This window comes from Oikopleura dioica, chromosome 1 (genome assembly GCF_907165135.1).
Source record: "Oikopleura dioica chromosome 1, OKI2018_I68_1.0, whole genome shotgun sequence".
Lineage (NCBI taxonomy): Eukaryota > Metazoa > Chordata > Appendicularia > Copelata > Oikopleuridae > Oikopleura > Oikopleura dioica.
The window spans coordinates 13252192-13277671 of NC_137291.1; the positions used below are offsets into that span (position 1 = coordinate 13252192).

The window sequence follows — 25480 nt, forward strand, 5'->3', positions numbered from 1 at the left end:
AGGTGTTTTATTATGTGTTGACCACTGAAAAAAGGGTATCGTTGCAAAGTCAAGTATCAGAGCAAAAGTCAGTATATGCTCAAGAATAGATTTGACACAGGGTCGCGATAAAGTACAAGTGCGGCTTAGCAGAAAAATCCCTCAGCCTCTGTTGTTAAATCCTTGTCTATTTTGATTCAAAGAGATAGAGAAATTCCCCTCAAAATGGACTCCTTTGGCGAAAATGTCGGGACCGAGACCGGTCTGCAGATCTGGCGGGTTGAAAACTTCAAACCCGTGGCTGTTCCGAAAGAGTATTATGGGCAGTTTTACGTTGGAGACTCTTATATTGTGATGGATACGATTGTCGAGGGGGATTATAAGTCGATGAATATTCATTTTTGGCTCGGAAAGGATTCTTCTCAGGATGAAAAAGGAGCTGCAGCGGCTTTGACCGCCCAGTTAGACGAGGAAAAAGGTTGAAAATTATTTTTTCTTTGAGACAAAATTGAAATAGACCCTCTGAAAGCTTCTTGGAGACATTCCAATTCAACATCGAGAAGTTGAAAAATGCGAGTCGTCAAAGTTCCTTTCCTACTTTCCCAACGGCATCCAGTACCTCTGGGGAGGCGTGGCTTCCGGTTTCAATCACGTCGAAGATGAGTCCAAACCTCGACTGCTTCATGTCAAGGGTAGCAAGAAGATTAATGCGACGGAAGTTGCTGTCTCGTGGGACTCGTTCAATCATGGAGATATTTTCATTCTTGAGCATCAGTCGCGCATTTTTCAGTGGAACGGACGGGACTCCAATCCCTTCGAGCGAATCAAGGTTTGATCTTTTTTTACCAACAAAAACTACTTCAGACAATTTTCAGGCTTGTCGACTTGCAAATAAAATCGCTGCTGCTGAGAAATCTGGCCGTGTCAAGGTCCGAATCGTCGATGACGTCGATGACAAGGATGCCATCCCTGAAGCAATGCTCGAAGTTCTCGGTGATCGACCTGATAACATCGCAGAAGCGACTTGTGATAATGTGACGCCAATCGAGCTTCATCGAAGCCCAGCTACACTCTTTCATGTTTCCAACGCTAGTGGATCTATGCAGGTAGGAGTCGGATTTTCCAAAAGTGTTCTCACCAATTCTTCCAGGTCAGCGAGAAAGGCACTGCTCCTCTTTCCCAATCCAGCCTCGAGTCCGGCGATTGCTTCCTGATTGACGCTGCTGCTGCGAACAAGATCTTTGTCTGGAAAGGAAAAGATGCCGACTCTGAAGAGCGAAAGAAGGCCCTGCAACAAGCTGAAGAATTTATCTCCCAAAAAGGATACCCAGCATCGACTGCGATTGAGATCTTGCCTGAAGGAGGAGAGTCGACTTATTTCAAAGAGTACTTTTCTGACTGGCAGCATGTTGAGGAGTCGCCAGGATTAAAGTATTTCAATCTTCGACCTCCAAAACTATTCTGGTAAAAAATCAGCTTTCTAAAGAAATGCAAAGAATTCTAGCGTCTCCGATGCTGATGGAGAACTTCGAGTTGAGGAAATTCTCGGCTCTCTTGAACAAACCGATCTTCTGCCAAAAGAAGTTTGCATCTTGGACTGCTTTGATAAAGTCTTTATCTGGAATGGAAAAGACGCATCTGATGCTGAAAAGTCGTCGTCTGAAGGATTTGCGAAGAAGTTCTTGGAAACTGATCCTCGAGGAAGATCGATTGAAACTCCAATTGTCTTCGAAAACCAAGGTTTTGAAAAGGTTTTCGGAAAAATAGATAAAATGATTTTTTAGAGGAAGAATCTGATGATTTCAAAGCCTATTTTCCGGAATGGGACAACAACTGCTTCGTTGATCCGCATCAGGTTTTGCTCGATATGGCCGAACAGATGAAATTACTGACTCAAAGACACTGCAGCTGCTAGTAACATTATATATTTCTTTAAATTTTACTGAAAAAAATAAAGAAAAACGAGTCATTTGAGTGTCAGAAACTTGCCAAAATCATTATGATATTCCGAGTACAGTGAATTGAAATAATGAAAAGACTTAAAAACTCTTAGAAAAAAGTTGTTTTCTTTGGAGCTTTTAATTGTTCGTTTTTGTTTATAAAAAGGGTTGATGTATTTACAGGGTAGGAGTTTTCAACGAGTGAGTTTACAGCGAATACTTTTTCTTTTCGTTTTTGCGCGATTTCATTTGAACTTCCATACAAGCTTCTGTCGTTTTGTCGAGATAGTCGAGTCCCAATTGAGCGATGCGGCGCACTTCGGCTGAGACGCTTCCCACTGCGTTCTTTGGCTCCGTTTTCAAAATTTGCTTCAAAAATTTGCGATCCTAAAGGTTGATTGATAAGGTTTAAATAGGATTGTAAAAAGTTACCGTTTCAAAACCAGTTTTGGAGACGATTTTCAAATTGTTCATTCCGAGATGTCCAAGAACTGCTTCTTGCGCTTTTTGAATTCCGATTCGGAAGTGGTCGACTTCTGGCCTGAGCATGTGACCTCGGTGGTAAAAGACAAGAGCGTGTTCGTATCGGCCCAGCTGGAAGAGAGCCTCTGCTTTTCGGTACATTGCTTCCTGACTCAGTTTATCTTTCGCCAAAACTTTATCTGCATCGGCAACGGCTAGTTCTAGCTCTCCGAGCTAAACAGTATAGCATAGTAAGGAGCTTTCTTGTTTGAGTTGTACCTGTGTGTAACATCTTGAGCGTGCGACAAGGCCGGCATGATCAGTTGGATCTCGTTCGAGAACTTCGTTATACAGTTGAAGCGCTTGCTCAAGCTTTCCGTTGATGAACAGCTTGTCGCCCTCAGCGATCAGAGCTTTTGGTGGCCGCTCGAGTTCAACAGCGCCTTAGTCTTCAGGTAAAATCAATGCAAAAATGACAAAAAGGTGTACCTCCTTTCATGATTTCTTCTAAACTGAAGATTTTTTATTTTTTCGGCTTTCGAAAACAGGCATTCTAGAGATGAATCAGGGATCTAAATGTTTTCACGAAAATAGCAATTGCCATTGCTTCTTTTATATGCTTTTTTAGAATAAATTATTTGTTACAGTATTCATAAGAAGAAATGAATGCAATAGGATTTACAGCAGATTCCTCTTGGTCAAAAATAATATCGCTCGAAACAAAATTTCCATCTTTATCTGTCAATAGGTCGCTTAAGGGTAGAGTAGGATCCTTGCGCGCGCCCCTTTAAGGGGGTGGTGGTCGAGAAATCGACCTAGATTTTCATAAACTTCCAATAATTCCTTTAGTCGAGCAATTCTTTCTTTTCGAATGGATAGATAATGGTTAAATAAGTCAGTATTAACGAAAAATAAGGCTTCCCCCAAGTTAAAACCGATTATTTCGGCCGAAACATTCACAGGGCGAAGCAAAAATCCGCAAATTTCACTTTTTGGGGGTACTTTGAGCAATATTTTCGCAAAATTTTTCAAGAATTTTTTTTAAAAACTTCACGCGACCACATCCGCTTAACCTTTATCTTTTGAAAAACTAAAAGAAAATTCTAGTATCTGAGGCGGTTTTTGCTCAATCTTGGTTTGAATGAACCCAATTCTCGACCACCACCCCCTTAAAGGGTATAGCCCCCGCTCCTAAAGGGTTGAAAAAATCTATCGGCGAGAAGTTGAAAAACTTTCACCGGAAAAAGTCGGTTAACAATCCCGTCAAAGTAGTGCCATTTTCGCAAAAATGCACCAAAAATGGTCATTTTTTTACAATTTTCTTAATTTCACCCCCTAAATCTCATTTTTATCGAACGATTTTAGGCTCATATGCAGACTATGTGTATAAGCTAGGGTCGGCGCCGACACTCGACCAAATCGCTATTGTCGGGTTTTGGTCGGGCAATGGTCGGTACCTACCCGACCCTACATTGAGATTTGTCGTTGGTCGGTCGATGGTCGTGTTTTTGTCGGGTCAGTGGTCGGTTTTAGCTCATTCTCGGTAATGTTCTCCGATATAAATTCACTTCTTTTATTCGACAAGTTCTTCTTATTTCAATGTCACAAGCGACAAAATAATGTAAAATCTAGGACATTTATAAAATCGAAAGTTTCATACCCCCAATGATTCGATTTCGAAGCTTTTCCATCATTCTCATTGGTTTAAAAAACCGACCACCGAGCCGACCAAAAGGCCGACTCGACCCGACCCGACCATGATTTTGGCCATTTCAAAGTGGTCCGACCCGACCCGACACTGAAAAAGGGTGGTCGATGCCGACCCTAGATATAAGTGAAACGATCACCCCTGAAAAATTCTCGCCGACTCCCCCCCCCCTTAATATCAAAATTTTTGATTCAAAACATAATAATTAAAAGAAACGCTTAAAAATCTCAGAAACACACTGACCGTGACCTAGTATAATTCTGAAAACTGAAGTTTTTCTGTCGCCTTTAGACCATCTAATTTTTCCAGGAAAAACGAATATTGTGTTATCAAATAATAAACTCGCATGTCTTTCAATAACCTTGAAAATACAAGTCAATTGGTAAGGTTAAGCAGACTTCATTCTTACCCCGGAAAGCTGGCCTATTAAATTCCACTTGTTGTTCCTCAGTTGCCAAATATCACCTGAGTCGGCGCCACCTTGGAGACCATCAAACATTCCTCCGACCGTCAATAAATCGCCTGAAGGTAGTCCAATCGAGGTGAAATATTTAATTCGTCTCAATCATGATATTGGCTCAAATTATAATTTGCAACTTTACCTTGGATGTGATGAAAGTTCTATCCAGCCATCTTCAGTAAGTGTTTCAACTGTTTTTTGTCCATAATCTTTAAATTCGCCACCAACGATAGTCGGGCGATTTTTATAAAAAGCTAAATCGCCATAGTAGTGAGGTGTGCGTAAATCAAAAGTCTCGCGCCAAGTTTTTGATCCATCGAATCTGTCGCACTTCTCTGCTTTTGAGTTATAATCATTGCAAATTAGAGCTACGAATTTAATATTCAGTCGGTAAACTTTCTAACCTTCGTTTCCTTCTTTTACAGCTAGAGCAGTTTGGGAACCAAAAGCATAAAACCCTATCAATTTGATTGAGAGTACTCTGAATTGGCATCCATCTAGCTTAGCAATCTTTTTTTTTTAATTTTTTTCAATTTAATTTTTATTACTCTTTGTGTGTACTTGGGATAATATCCTCCGAATATATAAAGATGACCTTTAACAATCGCATTTTTCTGATAGTAAATGAAGTTTACAGGGTCGACGACAAGTTGTCTTCTTGATATGTTCGTTTTATATGAAAATTGGTAAAAAAGAAAAATTAAACGTTTTTATGAAAAAATGAATATATCAAGATTTCCTTTTCCCGTCTCATCAGGTGGATATCTTATGAATATTTTTTTGCTAACGGATCCATCATCGAGAAGTGCGTAATTTCTGTAGTTATAAGCAACCGTAACAGCAATATGATTATCAGCAGCTATCAAAACATTAATTTGCTTCTTTGTCCCGGAAGAATAAATAAAGTTTTTGATTTCTGTTTCACGATCTTGTTTGAAAAGCCTGATAAATTGGCTTTCCTCCTGTGGAAAATGAGCCATTTCTATTGATGCAATCTGGGCATTATTCTTGAATAATTTAAAAGTCGGAATTCTGGTATCTCCTGCATGAATCTCTATGTCCAACTTCGTCCAATGAAATATTGGCCCTTTAAAGTTTAATCTTTCGTCGAAGTATTTCATTGAGTCAATCCAAAAGGATCCATTTTTGTAAGTTCCAAAGTCGAAAAATACTTGTCTATTAAAGAACTGGAATTCTAGCACTTTGGTTTCTTTATCTAAGCCCTCTTTTGCCTTAAAAAATTACGAATCTTAAGAAATTTATATAATTTATATAACAAACTTTTAACTGAAAGCCTAAAGTTGGACGATCGGCTTTTGTTTGAGCTTGAATCTTCCATTTAAAAGTCGAAATATGCTTAAACTGAGCAAGTGCAGTAAATGGCTTCGGCTTGTTCTGATGATAAATGACATCTGGAACTATTGTTTTTCGATATGCTCCGAAAAGCGAGCTTGCGGATTCAGGAAATTTCGGCTGAAAAACAGCATTTGTCGAGAAAAAAGCTGGAAAGACATCGTCATGGAATGCGAAATAGGGATTGCTAGTCACGTGCATCTTTTTAACAGCTTTTTGTTGGACAAATTCAATCTCAATGTTAGCTGGTTTTAAGGATTCTAAGCTCTCTTTGAATACTTTATTCGATAAATATGCAAAAATCCTTTCCAAAATCAAATTCAATCTCAAATGTCGCATCATAAACGTAGTTTTGAATAAAGAATTTCTCGTTATTGATGATTCCATTACCAAAATACTCACACTCATCGTTATTTGTTCCGGTTTGATCAGTGTAGTGCAGATCAAGCGGGGCAAATAATCCAGAAACACATGGGGTCTTTTCTTCGTATTCGACAAGAGTTCCAATCCATTCGCTGCCAAGAATTATAAATCTTCCTGCCTCGACCTCCATCATCAACGAATACTGCGTATTTGAAAGGACGATGCTTCTTGTTACTAGAATAAAGAAAAGCCGGCCTAAATCGATCTTTCTAGGGTAAAAGAGAGAACTGAAGTTAATTTGTTTATATCTTCCTCGGTAAAAAAATTCACAAATGCAAAAATTTCAACCCTTTTCAAAGGAATAATATGAACTGGATCCAAATCCCTGAACTCCGATGGCAGCCCAAACTCGTTCTTTTTCCATCCTTTCTCCATTTCTTCGCTTTTACGAATTCTATTTAGAGCGACTGCAGTTGACAGCTTGATGTAATGATCGCCGATCTTGACACTCATAAGATAAAAGACTCCTTTGTAGCTGATCGAAGACAGCTTTGCGTTAATATGGTTGCTAGCAATGTAGCCTTGAGCCTCTTCGAAGCGGTTTAAATTGTAATTTGGAGCGTAATAGTAGCACTTGTCTGACCGTGCTGTTGGAGAGCTTCGAACGGTCAAACTCATTCATTTATATAAAGTTATTGTTTCTCAAAGAGTAAAAGTTTTTTGACCATTTTCAAATAACCACCATTGGGAAAATTTTGGTGTCTTTTTCTTTGTGCCTGATCTCAATTTGATGAGTTCCGATGGAAGCGCCGAAATGAAATACAAAAAATCCGATTCTTCTCAAAATATTAATAAAGTTATTTTTTTATTATGTGCACCTTCTGATTCGATTAGAAATGAAGATGAGCGATGCACCAGCTTCTTTGATTCTCAACAAATTTCCTTTAGCATCGACTAAATAGTGCTCCCCATCCAAAAATGTTGCGCCAATAGACTGTATGGGAGGTATCGGAAGGTGAGTCGGCCACCCAGACCTGATTTTTAAAAATGATAACAGCTGCATGAGCAGCTCGGAGCTTCAAAGACCGACAATGCCAAATGCTACCTGCTGAGTGATATAGATCTGCATTGGCCAAAGAGAACACTGACTTCGAATTTGGAAATTTTTCGATGAGATCTGTTTCCAAGTCAGCAAACTGAGAGCAGATTTTGAGAATATTGCTAAATTATTTAAAATATTTCATAAATCATTTCTAAAAACAAAAACCTTTCTAGCCAATCGTTTTCCTGCCGGGATTATTGGTCTGAGTGTTCCAACCTGTATGTTGCTTGAAATTTCCTTTTAATGATACCCATTCTGATTAGATCCGAAGATTTTCACTTATTGAAATACCGGAAATCTGATGGGCCGCGCTCTCTCGGTCGAGGAAGGCGCTGAGTCGCGCTGATGGAGGAGGACAGTGCCCACCGCCAGGTGTAAACTCCTGCACGGGCTCTTCCTTGGCCCGACTCGACGCAACGCTTGTTTCAAGTTGAGCCGATGAGTTGGGGTTTCCCTAAGTTGGGTAAACGGCGATTTGAAAGAACGAAGGAAGTTCTATAGATTTTGTTTTGAGAACAGTACAACTGTTTTGGCACTCCACCTTATCTAAACTACTACGGAGTTTCCTTCAATTCTAGCTCGGATTTTATTTTTGGCTTCTACCGGCGGTACAAAATTGTAGCGGCGGTACAAATTTGTACCGTGGCCGCCCTACAGCCCAAAAATTTGCGCTATGAGCTCGTTGCCCTGATGTGCTACTATACAAGACCGGAGGAGAAGAAGAACATCGACTGTAAAAGGCAGCAACTACAATTATTATCTCTTAGTACGACGGATTAGAGAAAGGAGGGGCCATTGAAAACAGATTTTTATTTGCGAATGCGGCCCTTTTGCCCTGCACCGTACCGATTTCCTCTGCTGATTACAGTCACTTGCTCCCCTGGGCGATGATTGATAAGCCGCGTTGTGCTGAGAGAACGTTCCAGCTGTTATCATTTTTAAAAATCTGGTCTGGGTGGCCGACTCACCTTCCATTCCCCCCTGTATGGATTTATGAACTTTATTTGAAATTTAACCCGTTGCCGAGCGCGTAGCAGTTTCGCTGCTACGACACGCCCCGAGGCTCAAAATATGGCAGACTTATTGGCGGTGAAGGCATATCTACGCCTACCGCTCGGCAATGGGTTAAATTATTTTTATCATTCATAAATCATTCATAAGGGAACAGTGTCTCTTGTACATCTGTTTCGATTAAATCCGTACTCGACGTGTTACTTTGAAAACTAAAAAAAATCAGCGGTATTTTCTTAAATGGAACATGGCGATCTTCTCGTCTTTTTGCTATTAACCCGATATCCTCAATTCTCCGATCTAAATACTTTTTCATTTTCCAAATTTTGAATCAAGAAAACTTTCCTTTCGCGAACTGGGCATTATCCAAGTCCCAGACAGGGACCATAGTTTGTTCATTTTCTATTTTCTCGCATTGGTAAAATTGGCATGGACATCCTTTCAAACAATCTTTCTCAAATGGACAAATTTCTCCAGCAAAATCAAAAGATCTTGTCAATTGAAAACAGATTATTTCGCAGGGATTAAAAGACTTGATTCTTGTGGATTTCAAAAACAGAGATTGAGAGCAAAGATTGCGACAAATAAACTGATCTTTTCTCTGGTTAACCTATTACTAGGGTGGTCGATTTCGCCTACGCTTCTGCCTGTTTGTGATTGAGTGAAATTATGGATCCGGATTAGTGATTGGCTATATGTTTTCACGCGTGCAGGTTAAACCTGCACGCCACTGTTCACGGGTTAAGGGCGTCAACAACGATTTTTAGCCAATTTTTGACCCTGGTAGAGTGTCTTTACAAGCTGAATGAAAAGATATTAATTGGTTGAATCATAAGAAAGACTTTTATTCAATCGTTGTTGATACCCTTAAATCTAAGAATCATTTATGAAAATGAGGAAACCATAGCATAAAATTTGCGCTTCTTGCATCGAAATGCATTTATTTCATTTTCTTTTTCCGTGAATTCGAGTGGCGTTTCTTTCGGCTTCTCTGGAATAGTGACTTCAGCTGGTTGAGTAAAGGTTTTTGTTCCAATGCAGTCATGAAGAAGATGAGCACAGTAGTTCATATCATGAGTCAAGGTACATTTCTTGAAGCCAACTTGGCAAACATTTGTGAGATAAGTGGGTTGAATTTGAGCGGCAAGCATCGAGTAGTAATTAGCTTAAATTTCTCATTGATTCATTTTAGACAGCTATGAGTACTTATGCCGATAATTATCCCCCAAAATGCGCATCCAAAGAGCATATAGACAATAAATTGTTTTTGTGTTGCATTCCCACTAAAATTCACAGCCATGAAATTTCCTCGATATGCTTTTGGAAACTTACTGAAGAGAAAAACGCTTCCAAGACTTCCAGAAGTCTTCCTTTTCGTACTCGTCGGAGAACAAACCCGTAAATTGCTTTGGAGCAGGCGTTTTTCTGTTGTCAAGAGCTATTTTTTCGGCAAGCGTCATCCGGTTTTTATTTCTCACATTTTTCTTGCCTTTCTCGAATCTCGATCTGATCTTATTGAACTGTCTACTTGTCCTCTGAATAAAACCGCCGTTGATTTCGTCCTCTTCGCTTTCAATAGTCTGATTAAAGCCCTCTGCAAAATCCTTTGCCTGCTCAAAGGCGCTTCTCATCGTCGGTTCGACTTTTTTTAATTTCGGCAACATCCCTCCACCAAGAACTATCAGCGTCTTTTTCACCGTACTTGGCAAAAGAACGACACCTTTAGATGTGTTCATGACAGTACCAACACAGTGACATTCGAGGCATTTAACTGCTGGCATGGAGCAATTCTCTCTCTCACGATTATCATTGACGATCTCTTCGTCAGCCTTTTGCCGCATCGTAGAAAATGAATTCACTTCAATCTGAGGAACTATCGTTGCCGGTGTTACTTGCTCGAAGATTATTTTAATCCGTCAAGATCGCTTGTTGCTCTTTCAAAATGTCAGAAAGATAGAAAGTGACATTTGCAAAATTTATTCTGGGTCCACAGCTTCATTATAACCAGGGATTCTCAAGGAAACGGCGCGCGGCGGGGCCCCTCGAACCCAAAATTATCAAATCTTATTTTATCATTTCCAGCATAATTTGAGCGAAAAACATATTGAAACTATTTAAACTTGAACTTTCATTGTGTTTTATCAGTTTGAAACAAATAAAGGTGCATATTTCTTAAATTCTCTCGACGGCATAATTTTTCACAGATGTACTGGGAGTAACTGCGCTTTTGTTGTCGTTCCAGCATTTCCCTCAAGTTGATGACTTTAGCGGGTCCGCAATTTTTCGTCTACTTTAATTTATCATTTTCGAAATGGATCCGATCCTGAAAAAGCTCTTTGGGCAAAACAGTGGCGCAACAAGAGCACCAATATATACGCCAACAATTATCACTGTAGTCCCGGCTTTGATCCAAAAAGTCACTGCGTTTTCTCCTTGCCTAAAAAATTGTTAGCAATTCGAACAGATTAATGGTACTAACGCGAAATTAGCTTCAAGGTCATTTTGTGGGACGAACCAGTTTGTAATCGTCATCATTAAAAACATCGATGCTCCGATGAAAATCAAATGAAAAGCCCAGTAGGAATATGTAATCCTAGAAAGTAATTTAATCGTCGGTTGATGAAGATTTTATTACTTTTCACGGTCGTCCGGGATTATTTTTTGTCCATCAAGGCGCATTTTCTTGATTTCCGGAATCTCTGTTTCGCCGTAGCAAAAGCAGAACATCGGCGATTCCACTTTTGATTTTCCCGTTACTTCGGAAGAGTTCATCGCGGCGTAGATGGCGAGGAAGAGAGTCAAAGCAATGACGAAGTAATTGAAGATCATTGCGAGCTTGTTTTGACTAGCAGAGTTGTTGAGGTTGCATTTGGTGTTGATATCGTTTGCAATGTCTTTGATGTAGTCAGGAAAAGAAGGGAAAATGAGATGATCGGGGATAACCATGCATCGTTCGTAGCATAATCCATCGTCAGGTTGAGTGCTTACTGATTGATTAGTGGCTACTGTGACGTTACTAACGGCTGCAGTTGTTGTTTCGACTACCGGTAGTTCATACTTGATCGCAGCTTGAGCATAAACTGTGCTTTATTTGGAATCGAGAAGCAATTTTATTTCGAAGAAGATTTCGAAAAAAACCTCCGGTAAAAGAGTTGAGATCCGTTACTGAAGGTCAAGTACATTATGTAACCAATAATCAGCGCTGACTGAAGCACTCCCCTAGTCGAGTTTCTATCTGGCGCTCGGCTACCGCATGGTACTTCAAAATGTCAATAAATTTTATGTTGTCTACGTAGATTCATACATAGAGATATGAGCAGCAAGAAGATGCAGGCAAGACCACTGGCGACGATAAACCAGCGGTTGATTGAACAGTTGTTGAGGTCGATATCAAGGTCGATGCTGATATTGTCCGTATCCTGCGCTCCATTTGCTCCAGAAGGAGAATCAGTAAAGACTTGCGACATGATGTAGAAACAGAAGCCTGTGACGCCCAGAACCAGTGCGGATAGCAGCCAAATCAAAGAATACCAAGAAACTTTCCAGCAAGTACTGGAGGCATTTGTCGCTGCTTTTTCCCAGCTGCTGCTGAGTTGGGAAGCAAAATTCACGTAGACAATCATTTGCCAGAAAATGAACAGGGTCGCTAAATTGCATTTTCTAGAGCAGTTCAGATTAAATTATTTGCTCAGATGAATTCTTTTCACAATGATGAATGTCTTCAAAAGCCTTTTTGGGAAAAATAAAGAGCAAGAACCATGAAAAGACTTTTAAAATAGCAGATATAATTATGGCTTCGATATTTGAAAGTCTTTTGAAATCGACTAAAGCGCAAAAATGCTATCCGCCGAAAACGAAAACCAAAGACTGAAATCAACAAGGACTACATCCCCATTTCTCCAGTCAAAGTGACTTTGATGCGGCTGAAATACTTTGAAATCCTCCGCGAATCAAGCGAAAATCTAACAAAAGGTAGCGCCCAAAATCAGCCTATAAAATTTTTTAATAGTACCGAAAGCTCCCACAGATCGAAGGTGGACCTTTTAAAGCGCCATAAAACTTTATTTTGTACCTGTAACAACTCCAGTCCACATCCAAATTTCCAAGAATAAATCAACCGCATCCGAATTCAAATGAAAAAACATCGTGTACCCCATTCCAACAACGATTGCCACTAGAATCACGAGCTTCCAAAACCAGAAGCCATTATGAATCGATGCTCTCGATTGCGATGAGTTTTTGATCCCTATCGTTAGCAAGAGCAGGACGAAGAAAAACATTCCAAGCGATAGGAAAATAATATAGACACCTTGACATTTATATAAATCATGTAAAAGCAGGTCAACTACCTGTTGTACTAAAAATCTCATCACAGGTGATTTCAGTCGCCGTTTGATCACAAAATCCTTGTAATGCTTCATTTTCCCTGATGAGTTCGACGACTTTGGAGGAGGAGAGTACAGTCGCTAGGACTGTAAAAATAATCAGGAAAATACTGTACATCAGCTTTGTTCCCGTGCTTTCATTGATGGCTTAAAATACATTACGTAATCGTTTTCTTTCATTAAAAATTTACCTGGAAGACAACCACAGCATAATCGACAGCTCTTCGGGCCGAGTAAGCAATCGCATCCGAACGTACAACTGCATTTCTCATCATTGAAGCTTGCTTCAGAATTTGTTGAAGAAGAGTTTGAGTCTGATTCTGAGCCGCTACTGTCTCCTTCATCGTAGTGTTTTAGACGTTCGGGCTGCTTTTTGACGGCTTTAAAAAGTGTTTTGGGATCAAATTCGGGTGCTCGAAAATCGACTTTTTGCTATATTATTGAAACTCGTACCTTTCATTTCTTCCATTTTCTCAACTTTCTCCTCTCTCTCCTTTCTTTTTCGCGGCATTCGTTTTTTCGGCCTTGGACTTCTTCTTTTCTATTCTTTTTAGAAAAATTTTGGAATGACGTGCGAAGAATATCTGCTCCACCACAATGAACGACTATTAAACTCAAAAAGGCAAACAATGAACTAAGGAGCAAAGAGCCGTCCTCTGACTCGCCTTTTCTCCGACCTGTGCAGTCGACCGTAAAGTTTTTGTAGGAAAAAATAAGTTTCCTTTGAAAAAGCCGTAGGATAATTTTTGGCACCGGTCTAAGCGACACACTCTCTTCCGGTGGCACCGCTCATGATAAATTTATCATCATTTTCGATGAAAAACACGGTCTTGAGAATTTTTGTACTGAAAACATGGAATGGAATGAAAAGCAAATAATCCAATGATCAAATACAGTTGGCGATACACCTTTTTGCTGAAATAAACTTATTCCTACAGTATTTATGCGGAATATTTTACGGTAGTCAGAATTAATCATCGGTTTGTTAAAAATCTATGTTTTTAAAAGTTCTATACAGGATTTATTTTCGAAAGTTTATTGACATTTGTTTCTGCGCAAGAAGCGTCAGATTCACACGCTAGTATAAATACCACGATAGAGCTGCGTAAATCCATCGATAACTGGTCAAATGACCATGAATAGAGCAATAACGTTATTATGTCTGTCCTCGCTCTTGAGTCATTCACTGCCTAATTTATTTGCGCATGATTCCTAGAGGTTCCCTTCTTGCACATTTAGGTCATCTGATCGCCTTCAGTAATCAACCGTCACGGTGAATTTCGCCCCAGATGGTCGATCAACCCCATCTTTCGACAGTATTTAACCGCTGCAGAATCTCCAAAAGTCAGAAAAAATCAAATACAAAAATTAACAGAAAAAAACATCGAAAATGAAACTTCTCGATGTGCTCGCGAAAACAAGACTTGCTTCAGTTTCGAAACTTGAAACAGCGCTCACTGGGGACAGCATCATCGCAGAGCATCTTCAAGACAATGCCGAGTGTTCTATGAGAGGAATGTTGGATAACGGAGACACTCACCCACTCGATTCTCTTCACGCCGATAACTTGGGAGGACCTCTTCATGAAAGTAAGTATACGCTTAGTAGTTATGAAAGAAAGGACTTCATTCTTACGTAAATTCTAGTGTATGTCGTGGCGAAAACACCGAACTCCTTCATGTCCAACAGTGGCGAATGCCAAAAGATGAACTTTCGCTGGACAACGAACAAAATCGCCGAAGTGACTTCAAGCGAGGTGACAAAAAACAGCAGCGTTCGGAGAATGTTCGGCGGCAGCTCAAAAAGAACGATGGACGCAAACCGAATGTATGCACGAACAACTCACTACCCTCTCGATGAAAGCTACATCATGGACTTTTACTTCGACTCAAGCTCGATGGACGGGCTAAATGCGCGACTAAACAAACAGCTTTATGGCGAAGAAGGGGGATATCTCATTAGAGGAGTCGAAGAATACGATACCAGGAAGTATGCAGTTCTCTTACAAGGATGCCACGGTGGGAAAAAGTCAAACCTTTTCCTTTGCACGGACTGGAATTGCCCCCTTCAATCCTATTTCTCTGATTTTTCCGCGATGACTGGTGGTGTAGACGATTTTACGACTGCTTCACTCATCTACCCTGACAATCGCGATGCCAACTGCAAGCACGACAATGCTACTCCGCTCTGTTCCCCGTGCGAGGGCAAGGACAACTGCTATGAGCTGATGGACTGTGCTGACGGACAGACTATCGACACCACCAAGGTAAAATATTCTTCGTTGTCTTCAATAATCATTACTTGCCATTTCAGACATACGCGGACCTAGGAACATTGACAAACGACTTTTTGATCAGCTACGAGATGAAATTGCCAAGCGGTTACGCTGCCACTCACTTTGAAGAATTCTTCAAAATTACAACTGATCCAAGCAAGGACGAAACAGATGCTGATTTCGACCGGCATAAACACGATGCTCTCTCGACTGGTTATGCAACCAATAATAATTGGGATGAACGTTGGATTACTTTGACTATGGCATCTCACACAATTGCTGGAGTCAGGTAAGAATTCAGTTCTGAGGGTGACATTTGCTTCTCAAAATTTATCACAATCTTTCGAAATCAAATCTTCATCTTAGGGCTGTTTTTATATTCGTCGACGACACTTTTGCTCCTGCTGCGGTTGGATACGACCACACCCACTCCAACCCTTTAATTCCCGATGGCTACAATGTTCAGCCAGACTTCGTCGTTGCCGGCGGAACTGTTAGGGATGTTACTAGCGCTGGAACGCAATATGCAGTATGGACCGGCGAAGTGCGCAACGCATACGTTCAAAAAGGCTCGCTTCAGAATATTTTCCCCGACTCTAAAATCAGCCGTCCTGATATTGCAAAGGTATTTTTCAATTTGAAATCCAAATAAAAAAATTGATTCTAGGGGACAAAAGTTTGCGCAGAGTGGAGAGACATGGGCAATACTGCTGTCGATTACAACACCGCAAAAACAACCTGCGCTCAAGCTGGAGGACACCTTCCTTATTTCACTAGCAACAGTGAAATTAGCGCCTACAACGCACAACTAACTCGGACAGAATGGCTCGGAATCGAGAAACAAAATGGAAATTGGGTTGACCTTACTGGTGCACTAGTCACAACTTTTGTCTGGGACATGGGCGAGCCAAACAATGGTGGTGGTAATGAAAATTGCGTCGAGACCGACAGCTGGGGCTTTTGGAATGATGTCGATTGCGCCAGCCTGAAATTATTCTCTTGCTATTTCGAGTCAGTGGTCGCCCTCCATGACGACTGTTCTTAATTTCCTCGTCAGAATAATAGGATTTTCTTAACGCTTGCAGACGCAATAATTTATTCTGTTCCTTTCACCATATTTATTTGTGATTTTACTATTTATTCTCCTGTGTTATTTATGATAATGTATCATATTTACTGTTTAAAGTTTTTTGTGTCTGAAAATACAAATTCATTCGAATAAAATGAAAAAAAAATCTTAGAAACAGTTTCTGAAAATAAAAAGCTCAATTTCAGCTCGCAGTGTTCTTAAGAATATCAGGAAATCTTCATAATCTCGCAGAAAAAAACTCATTTTATAGGTGCGCTATCTTGGGAGCGTTTCTGAGAATCTTTACTTTGAATTATAATTAATATTATCTCTAGTCGAGAATCAAAATATAGCACACCATGATTGGTCATAAAGATGAAAATCTGCACCCGAAAAATCCAATTTGAGGACCTCTCCCCCCCATGAAGAGTTGCGAAAATTGGCCTTCTAGGGCCTAGGAGCAAGTGTTTCTTTTCTATCTTAGATACACCCTTAATTTCAATTGAAAATTTTAGATCTAACCCTTGGCTACAACCGTTTCCCTTGTCATAATCTCTTGATCAACAATTTAAGGATACACAGGCCGCTCAAGGTCATGTTGCTAGGAGCAAGCTTTTTTGGGTTTTTATTCGAGGGAAATCCTATATTTTTTCAGGAGAAAGCTAAGGCTTTGAGCTACAATCGACGAGAGCTGGATGTTCTTCATATTAGAAAGACAGATTGATCAGACAGAGATTAGTACCAAATGCGCCTGGTTGTTGGCGAAAAAGAAGCGAGTTTTATTCTTTGAGTTCAAACACCTTTCCTTGTCTTGGAGTTTCTTGCCGTCTCCTAACAATCAAATAAGCTGTTCGTTTACGCTCTCAACCGTTTTCAAACTACCAGAATGTGATAAGAAACTATATTCCCCAAATAAACTTTTGAAAAATAGTCAGGTTTCTTTTTGGAAATTCGTGGTAATGACTCATGGCTTAGTCGCTAGAACCTCCTCTTGTCCTCAATAGCAATCTAGCCTAGATTATCTAGGTCATCTTATCAGCGTCCCATTATCAACCGCCACGGTCAATTCACAACCACCTGCTGGATCAACCCCTTTTTATCTCCATATAAATGCGTGCAGAATCTGCGCAACTCAGAAGAAAATTCAAAACAAAAAAATGAAGATTTTTGATTTCCTCGCGAAATCCCGACTCGCTACATACACAAGACTTCAAGAAGCATTCACCGGTCAGAACGACATAGCAGAGCATTTGCAAGGCAATGCCGAGTGTTTTATGAGAGATATGTTGGTTTACGGAGAAACGCATCCACTTGACTCTCTTCATGCGGATAATTTGGGCGGACCTCTTCATGAAAGTAAGTTGAAAGAGCCATCTTTATATCCATTAAACGGTTCTCTTGACCTTTATTCTAGTGTTTGTCGTCGCAAAAACGCCAGACTCGTTCATGTCCGATAATGGCGAATGCCAAAAAATGAACTTTCGCTGGACAACCAACAAAATCGCCGAAGTCACGTCGACACAAGTTACTTCAAACGATAATCTGCGGAGAATGCTTGGAGGCAACGCAAGAAGAAAGATCGAAGGAAGTCGAATGTATGCCAGAACATCGTTTTACCCAAAGAGTGAAGTGCACATTTTGGATTTTTACTTTGACGAGAGCTCGATGGAGGGGCAAAATGCCCGGCTCAATAAGCATCTTTACGGGGAAACAGGAGGATATGTGATTCGAGGATCTTATGAATACGCGACTGAAAAATTTATCGTCCTTTTGCAAGGTAAAAAATAGATAGTCATGTTTGTTACTCAAAAAATCTTCAGGATGCCATGGTGGAAAAAAGACATCTGTCTTCCTTTGCTCAGAATGGGATTGCCCGCTTCAAGCTAATTTCGCTACTTTCACCACAATGGCTGGCGCTCAAGATGATTTCTCGACTCTTCCACTGATTTACCCTGACAATCGAGATGCCAACTGCAGATACGACAATGCTGATCCTTTCTGCTCACCTTGCAAGAGCAAGGAAAACTGCTTTGAGCTCATGGACTGCTCTGATGGCCAAACTATTGATTCGACTAAGGTTGGTTCTCTTCGTTGTCTTCAATCTTGATCATTTTCTATTCTAGACATATGCGAATCTAGGAAACTTAGGCAACGACTTTTTGATCAGCTTCGAAATCAAAATGCCAGCAGGCTACACTGCTACCAAGGACAACTACTTCTTTACCTTTACAACCGATCCTGGCAAACAATCATCAGATGGCGATTACGATATTCAAAAGCATAATCCCTTGCCGAGGAGTATTCAGTTCAGCAATCAATACAATGATGAGTTCTGGATGACCGTCACTATGGCATCACACACAATTGCTGGAGTCAGGTAACAATTATATCCCCAATTTCGATGACATCATTTATTTCAAGGGCTTGGTTTGCCTTCTACGACTACCCTGACAGTCCTGTTATGGTTGAATACGACCACACCGACGCAAATCCAAATCTTCCTGATGGCTATAATATTCAAGAGGACTTCTTCGTCGTGGGCGGCACTGTTTACGACGTCACAAGCATTGGAGCAACAAGAGAAGTATGGCCCAACGAAGTGCGCAACGCATACGTTCAAAAAGGCTCGCTTCAGAATATTTTCCCCGAGTCTGCGATTTCCCGTCCACATGTTTCTAAGGTACGTCCGCAACTTCTTTTGAATCTTAAAACAATTTTAGGGCTGGAAAATATGTCCCAAATTCGCTCAAATGGGCAGTACTCCAGTCGATTACAGTACAGCAAAAGCCAGCTGCAATGAAGTTGGAGGACACCTTGCTTTCTTCGATAATGCGGATCATCTCCAAACCTACAACACCATCAAAAGTACTCAGCGAGAGTGGCTCGGAATCGAGCGACAAAATGGAAACCAGTGGTTTACCGTGACTGGTGTTGAAAGCACTGTCTATAATTGGGCTGGTGGTGAGCCAAATAATGCTGGTGGCATCGAAAATTGTGCTGAAAGCTACACCTCTCTTGCTTGGAATGATATCCCTTGCGGCGAAGCAAGATTGTTCTCTTGCCGATTCGACGTAGTTGTCGCTATGGATGACAACTGTCCAGCGAGTGTTTCTTGCTCCCTGAGTACGGAACCGAAGTTGACACTTACTGCAAAGACACGAAATCAGGGTGGTGGTGATCCTTCAGATGGAACTATTTCTTTCCGGTAAGTTTTTTCACGAATGTTTTTATTCCGAAAAATCAATCAAAAATTTCACCAGAAAGTAAAATTATCCATTTTAGAATACCAAAGACTGGCTGCGACACGTGGTTTTCGATCGACAGTACCGGCCCTCTCTTGAACGCTGGAAGTACAGACGAGTTCGACTGGGATACGTCTGCTCTCTCGAATTCTTGTTTCGAAAATATTGATGAAATTGAAATCAAAGAAGAGAGTAACGATGGATGGATGCCAGAATGGATTACTCTCGATATTGTCGACTTTGTCAATTGTCAGACTACCACTTATACATACCCGGTAAGATCAAGTGATTTGACTTGCCTAAAAATGGATTTTTAAGGGTGCTTGGGTTGATGCTTCGACAATTACGTTATCAAGAAGTTCGACGGAAGTTGCGAGTGGACTTTAATTTATTGCCAAAAAACCCCGAGAAAATATTTATCAATGACAAATATTATCGACGCGAATTTATCATCAATCCTTTCATGCAACTGAATTTATATGATAATATTTCATATACTGAACAAAGTTCATTATGACTGTAAATACAAACTCATACGATCAATATCAAAATAAATTATTCATCGAAAATGGCATTTGATTAATTTCCCAAAGATAAGCAAGATTGATGAAAAAATGCTAAATTTAGGCGTTAATCTGATCACTGATTCGGCATGGCTCTGTCAGTTGCGTCTTTCCGCCCCAGGCGTGAGCTCGCTATCATTTTTTTGGCATTTTAAGAGAGTAGCAGGAAGAAAAGATAATTTTGCGAAGAGATGCCAGGTTCGAACTCATTCTTCATTTCGTTTATTGAAAATAATGAAAAATTCTTTCAGTGAAAAAATTCTCATTCAAAGATGCGGATAGACAGGATACAACAAAACCAGCCGGTCTTCCGAAAAAAAAGAAGGTCAGCTCGAAATTCGGAGCAAAAGAAGAAGCTTCTCCAGCTCCAACTCCTAAATTAGGTCTGAAGAAAAAGAAAGACGCGAAGGCAGAAGAAGCTGCAGGTAGATCAAATTTACTGTCAAAGATAACTAAACTTCGATAAGCTAAAATCGAAGACAAGAAGATCCACCCAATCAAGAAAGACGAGCCCAAAGCCGAGGAAAAACCCGTGGCTCCTCCAAAACCACCAACGCCTGAGCCAGCAGAACCCGTCATCGAAATCGAAAAGGGTGATCCGGAAATAAACGAAACTGTTGTTTTGGGTTTCAAGCACGATTTCACTGAATTTGAGCACCATTATTTTCAAGCACTTTCTTTTTTGAAGAGCACCAAATTTTAATTTCATTCTTTTTCAAACCCATTCGTTAGACCCAGAAGATCCAGAAGCTCGAGACCCTGACGGAAAATGGTGGATCATCAAGAAGGCAGCTGATGTTCGCTCCTCTGAGGGAGAATCAGTTTCGATCACCATCGAAGTCGGCAAGGGCGATCCTCTCCATCCCCCTCGAGTTCAATGGGTGAAGGGAAAGTGGAACGAAATCACCGCGGGCGACCGTTATCAAATGTCAAACGAGAAGAACTCCTACACTTTAACATTCACCAAGCCGAAAATGTCCGACTCTGGAATCTACACGATCAAAGTTACTTCTGCCGCTGGTCAACTGGATTCCAAGACTTTCGAGTTGAAAGTCGGGCCCGAAAAATCCGCGAGCTCTGGAATCGTCGTTGTTCGAGGAAAGTTGCCAAAGAATGTCCAAGAAGAAGATTTGGACTTCCGAGGAAAGCTGAAAAAGGTCCAGAAACAGGTTGCCAAGGACAAAGAAGGCGAAAAAGTGGATATTTGGTCAATCCTCCGCGACGCCAACCCTCGAGACTATGACAAGATCAGCTTCAAGCACGGTCTGAAAGACTACCGCGGAATGCTCAAGCGAATGGCCGCCAATAGAAAAGCTAACAAGCGATCAAACGCGTACGAAACCAAACTTCCCGATACCGAATGCGTCGCCAACAACGGTCGATTGGTTTTCGAAGCCGAAGTCGCCAACGAAGCTTTGGGCACAAAATGGTATCGAAATGGGCAAGAAATCACCGCGCAGAACACTCATTTCAAGATCGAGCAGCGAGGGAAGTTCAGAAAGCTAATTATCGAAAATGCTAATTTGATGGACGATGGACTCTTTGAAATCCGAGCTGGAGAGGAGAAGAGCTCCTGTGAAGTCCATGTTTTGGAGGTGAGTCTTTGTTGATATCATTTTTTCGACTCCCAATTTCATGTTCAAAAACACATAAAAAAAGTAGCGCAACACTAAGTAGCACCTCAGACGTGTCATTTTTGCACCCGTCAGACTTGATCTTCGCTATTTTTTCTTCCGTTGATGAATTATCTCTAACCCTGCTTTTTTCAGGCGCCTACTGCTGTCGATAAGGGCTTCGAAGATTTGCAGCTTGTCGAGGGCGAGGATGCGAAATTCACCGCGACCTTGAGCACCGCGCACGGCAGATTCAAGATTCTCAAAGATGGAATTGAAATTGGATTGAACGACAATCATTCGATTTCTCGAGACGGCGCTGTGGTCAACTTTGAAATCAAGAAAATCACCAAGAGCGATGCTGGTTTTTATGAAATTCAAACAAATGGCGCAAAATCCTTTGGAGAGCTTATTGTCGACGCGAAGCCAGCTACGTTCAAATCTCGATTTTCCGATGTCAACGTCAACGTCAATGAACCAGCTGAGTTCTCATGCATTGTCGCCGACGCTGAAGTCGCTGGCAAATGGATATTTAACGGCAAACCCTTGGAGGAATCTGAAAATGTTCAAATCGTTTCTGAAGGAACCGACCGAAAACTCGTTCTCAAAGAAGTCGGAAAGAAAAATGAGGGCGAATATCAGTTCCTCGTTGATTCTAAGGATCATAAACAGCCTACTGGAATCACTGCGACTCTGAAGACCTACGCAGTCACTATTGAAAAGCCTCAAGGTTTCATATAATGAGTTTTTCATCATCTTATAAATGATTTTAGTTCCTCCAAAAATCTGCCTCTCCCTCGCCGCAGAGAAAGAAATCGTCGTCAAAGCCGGTCAAAAATTCACTTTGGATATTCCAATTTCTGGAGATCCGGCTCCTGAAGTGTCTTGGTTCATCGGAGAAAAGGCAAAAATGCTCTCAAACTTTTCTTCAATCATTTTTAGGAATTGACTTGCGAAAAGACTCAAACTGGCGAGTTCACTAACCCCTTAGATCGACCATTTGACAAGCCTTTCGGAAAACCCACCGACCCAACTCAACGAGCTCAGATCAAAAATTCTGCCGAGCGAAGCCGTCTTCATATCCCAGCTGTTCACAAAGGTATTCTCAAATATTTTTTTTTTGAAAAAAAAACCATCGTTTTCAGCTGATTCCGGCGTCTACACTTTGAAACTCAAGTCTGAAGCAGGAACTGACAGTATCGACTTCAAACTGCTAGTTATTCACAAACCAGGAGCGCCAGGAATCCCAATTATCTCCGAGCTCAACAATGAGTGCTGCAGAGTTGACTGGACTCCCCCAGTTGAACTTGGTGGATGCGAAGTTCAGGAAGGGGTTGAAATTCTGATTATTTTATCAAATCTTCGAAATCCAATTTTTAACCGTCGAAACAGGGCTATATTGTCGAGCGAAAAAAGACAGCATCTTCCCGATGGATTCGCCTGAACTCTCAGCTGATTACTTTCCACAACCACCTCGCCCGTCGAATGGTCGAAGGAACCGCTTATCAAGTCCGGGTGACAGCTGTCAACGAAGTTGGAGTCGGAGAGCCTTCGCCAGTCTCCGAGTCGTTCACCCCAATGGCGCCTACTTCCGAGATTCCTTCGATCAGAAAGGGTCTTACTACCGACGAAAGCATCGAGCTCAAATGGGCTGCGCCAGAGGACCAGGGTGCTTTGGGCATGAAGGGCTATTTGATCCAGCTACAGGTCATCAATCAGTTTTCTTCTTATTTTGAATCATTTCTAGGTCTTGAAGAATCCATCCTCTGAAAATCCCTTGATGGAACTTGAAGATGATGCATGGGAAGACTGGAAAAAGACAAAGGTCGCTCCAGATGCAAACTCTCAAGTTCTTGACGGCCTTGAGACTGGAAAGACTTACATGTTCCGAATGGCCGCGGAGAATCCAGCCGGCCGATCAAAGTGGACTACCTTCGGCCCGATCGTCTGCGCAGAAGCTATGGAAGATCCAAGGATCAACCTTCCGAGACCTCTGACAAGATTGGTCAAAATTCGATGCGGCGAGAAACTTCACTTCCAGGTCCCCTTTGTTGGCCGACCAAAGCCCCTTGTCTCCTGGACGAAGGTAGACTCTTTGCCCGAAGAAGGAGTAAGCACACTCCCAGAAGGGTTGGAAGAAAATCCTCTTGGCGACCACGTCACTGTTCGAGAGAGCCCCGGCCTGGCTGTCCTCCATATCAGGAACACAGATCGATCTGACACTGGCTGCTACAAAATGCGCCTGGCTGTTGGCGATAAAGAAGCGATCGCAGTTATCAGAGTGGCAATCGTTGAACCGCCATCGAAGCCAAGAGCGCTCAAGATTGTTGAAACTATTGGTAAGCAATTTTTTTTCTCGAATGGTCGATCATTTCATTTAGGAACCTCCGTTCAATTGGAGTGGGAGGCACCAAAGGACGATGGAAACTCAGAAATCTTCGCCTACTCTGTTGAGAAGCGAGACAAACGATCAGGCCCCGATGGACAATGGTTCATCGTCTACGAAAAGATCAGACACTGCAAGTGCTCGATTGATGACGTCATCGTCGGAAACGAGTTCCAGTTCCGCGTCAGAGCACAAAACGAAGTCGGAATCTCCGAAGGAATCGCCACCAAAGAATTCGCAAAGATCGAGAAGGAAACTCTCACCTACACCAAACCCGAGTACAAGTCCCGTGATATCAGCCAGCCACCAAGCTTTACTCTTCCTCTGAACAACAGAAAATTAACCGTCGGCTACACTGGCACCATCTCCTGCTCTGTTCGCGGACATCCTAAGCCGAAAATCAGATGGTTCAAAAACAAAAGTGCGAGTTTTTCTTCCCGGTATAAAAACTAATCAAATTCAGTCGAGATTATTGACAATCCAAAGTACAAAACAACCGCTTCAATGGGAGTCGTTCAGCTTGAAATTCGACGTCCAAGAGCTCAAGATCAAGGAATGGCTCAAACAGATCCCTAGAATTGTCAATCCCTAGAATGCACAAAATCTGAGCCACTTAAAAAGGCACCTACACTTGCTTAGCATACAACGAACACGGTGAAGTCAGCTGCGATGCCCAAGTTATGGTCCGGGAGCCGAAATAAATGGACATCCTCTCCATTGCTTCAAATCTTCTAGCTTTTCTTTTCACACTTAGTCAAGGACTTTTCGAACTGCACATACATAAATAAAACTAATACATGTTAACTTTTGACATTTTTCATGATTTTTATTCAAGAGGCAGTGAACTTTCTTTATACAAAATAATAAACAAAAGGTTTTTCAGTTTCGATCCTCACTCACTTTATATTTGATTGTATTTTCGTCGTCAAGCCATGTCTTTTGATAGAAACTGAGACCTGATTACAAATCTTGATTGATACCTGTAGCTCATTTGACCAGACCATGTAATAAATCCAATAACAGAGGCAGAAGGCGGTAAAAATGAACGGAAAAAGCACCCTGCTTTCTTTTTCGATTTTCTTCGACAAATGCCTTTTTTTTTTGCTTCAGAAGTTATAGTATATTACAAATATTCAAAGAATAATTAATGCTTTTGCTTTCATTTTGCAAATGAAAAGAGCTGAAACTGAACCTATAGTACAGTGCGTCAGCCAACTCATCATCTTCGTCTTCCGCTCTACTTGCTACGCGACTTTTATCGGTGAAAGTGAATGAAACCCCTACCCGTAGAATTTTTAGGAACTTGGTGATGAAGATCGAAGTGACTGTGATCCTGACTGTGAATGTTCGCATTTCCGTTCAATTTCGTGTTGAAATACGAAGGCGAATCGTAATGCGCCGAGTAGTTCGCACAGTATACTGATCCGTTCATACTTCCGTTGATTTTTGGAGCGCTTCCGTTGGTGTATTCTTTCTTTGTGGCTTTTCGTTTTCGAAGAGTTCTATTTCCGAAATCGAAAAAAGGATGTTGAAATCAAGGAAGAGAAGATCAACATTGTTTTTGAGTCG

At 41.2% G+C, this 25480-nt stretch overlaps 6 protein-coding genes and 1 long non-coding RNA gene across 7 annotated transcripts in view; 4 read left to right on the forward strand and 3 right to left on the reverse strand.

Moving 5' to 3' along the window:
• The window catches only part of LOC145695775 (outer dynein arm-docking complex subunit 4-like), a 46249-nt gene extending 43400 nt beyond the window's left edge, over positions 1–2849 (reverse strand). The window contains exons 1-3 of the mRNA XM_081772794.1: positions 2661–2849; positions 2352–2615; positions 2126–2306 (exon numbers count right to left, since the gene is read on the reverse strand). Coding sequence (XP_081628920.1) covers positions 2127–2306; positions 2352–2543 — 372 coding nt within the window. The 5' untranslated portion in view covers positions 2544–2615; positions 2661–2849 and the 3' untranslated portion in view covers position 2126. The remainder of the gene's footprint in view (positions 1–2125; positions 2307–2351; positions 2616–2660) is intronic.
• On the forward strand, positions 93–1902 carry LOC145712051 (macrophage-capping protein-like). The gene is made up of 6 exons (XM_081789742.1): positions 93–448; positions 507–808; positions 855–1085; positions 1130–1443; positions 1484–1719; positions 1764–1902. The coding sequence occupies exons 1-6, from the start codon at positions 205–207 to the stop codon at positions 1892–1894; spliced, it is 1458 nt and encodes a 485-aa protein (XP_081645868.1). The 5' UTR covers positions 93–204; the 3' UTR covers positions 1895–1902.
• Positions 2850–4339: 1490 nt separating the features above from the next.
• LOC145695421 (uncharacterized) lies at positions 4340–4977 on the reverse strand. Its single transcript, XR_014133722.1, has 3 exons — positions 4692–4977; positions 4499–4649; positions 4340–4450 (listed from the first exon to the last, which is right to left on the reverse strand). It is a non-coding gene; the product is annotated as an uncharacterized LOC145695421 (long non-coding RNA).
• Positions 4978–10393: 5416 nt separating this feature from the next.
• On the reverse strand, positions 10394–13557 carry LOC145712251 (serine incorporator 5-like). Its single transcript, XM_081789938.1, has 10 exons — positions 13217–13557; positions 12955–13143; positions 12728–12910; positions 12451–12687; positions 11683–12024; positions 11517–11637; positions 11014–11463; positions 10858–10971; positions 10711–10815; positions 10394–10649 (listed from the first exon to the last, which is right to left on the reverse strand). The coding sequence occupies exons 1-10, from the start codon at positions 13272–13274 to the stop codon at positions 10643–10645; spliced, it is 1806 nt and encodes a 601-aa protein (XP_081646064.1). The 5' UTR covers positions 13275–13557; the 3' UTR covers positions 10394–10642.
• A 561-nt stretch (positions 13558–14118) lies between these two features.
• On the forward strand, positions 14119–16269 carry LOC145710975 (uncharacterized). Its single transcript, XM_081788690.1, has 5 exons — positions 14119–14352; positions 14410–15029; positions 15077–15327; positions 15405–15663; positions 15706–16269. The coding sequence occupies exons 1-5, from the start codon at positions 14154–14156 to the stop codon at positions 16081–16083; spliced, it is 1707 nt and encodes a 568-aa protein (XP_081644816.1). The 5' UTR covers positions 14119–14153; the 3' UTR covers positions 16084–16269.
• A 981-nt stretch (positions 16270–17250) lies between these two features.
• Positions 17251–19908, forward strand: LOC145710925 (uncharacterized). Its single transcript, XM_081788639.1, has 8 exons — positions 17251–17463; positions 17522–17884; positions 17928–18184; positions 18231–18484; positions 18529–18787; positions 18828–19312; positions 19390–19624; positions 19668–19908. Exons 1-8 carry the CDS (start codon positions 17265–17267, stop codon positions 19734–19736), a joined length of 2121 nt encoding a protein of 706 aa, XP_081644765.1. The 5' UTR covers positions 17251–17264; the 3' UTR covers positions 19737–19908.
• A 112-nt stretch (positions 19909–20020) lies between these two features.
• Positions 20021–24715, forward strand: LOC145712252 (myosin-binding protein C, fast-type-like). Its single transcript, XM_081789940.1, has 13 exons — positions 20021–20110; positions 20164–20337; positions 20380–20538; positions 20651–21507; positions 21682–22255; positions 22299–22429; positions 22468–22624; positions 22671–22879; positions 22918–23232; positions 23273–23864; positions 23907–24332; positions 24375–24461; positions 24530–24715. The coding sequence occupies exons 1-13, from the start codon at positions 20104–20106 to the stop codon at positions 24610–24612; spliced, it is 3771 nt and encodes a 1256-aa protein (XP_081646066.1). The 5' UTR covers positions 20021–20103; the 3' UTR covers positions 24613–24715.
• Positions 24716–25480: the final 765 nt, after the last annotated feature.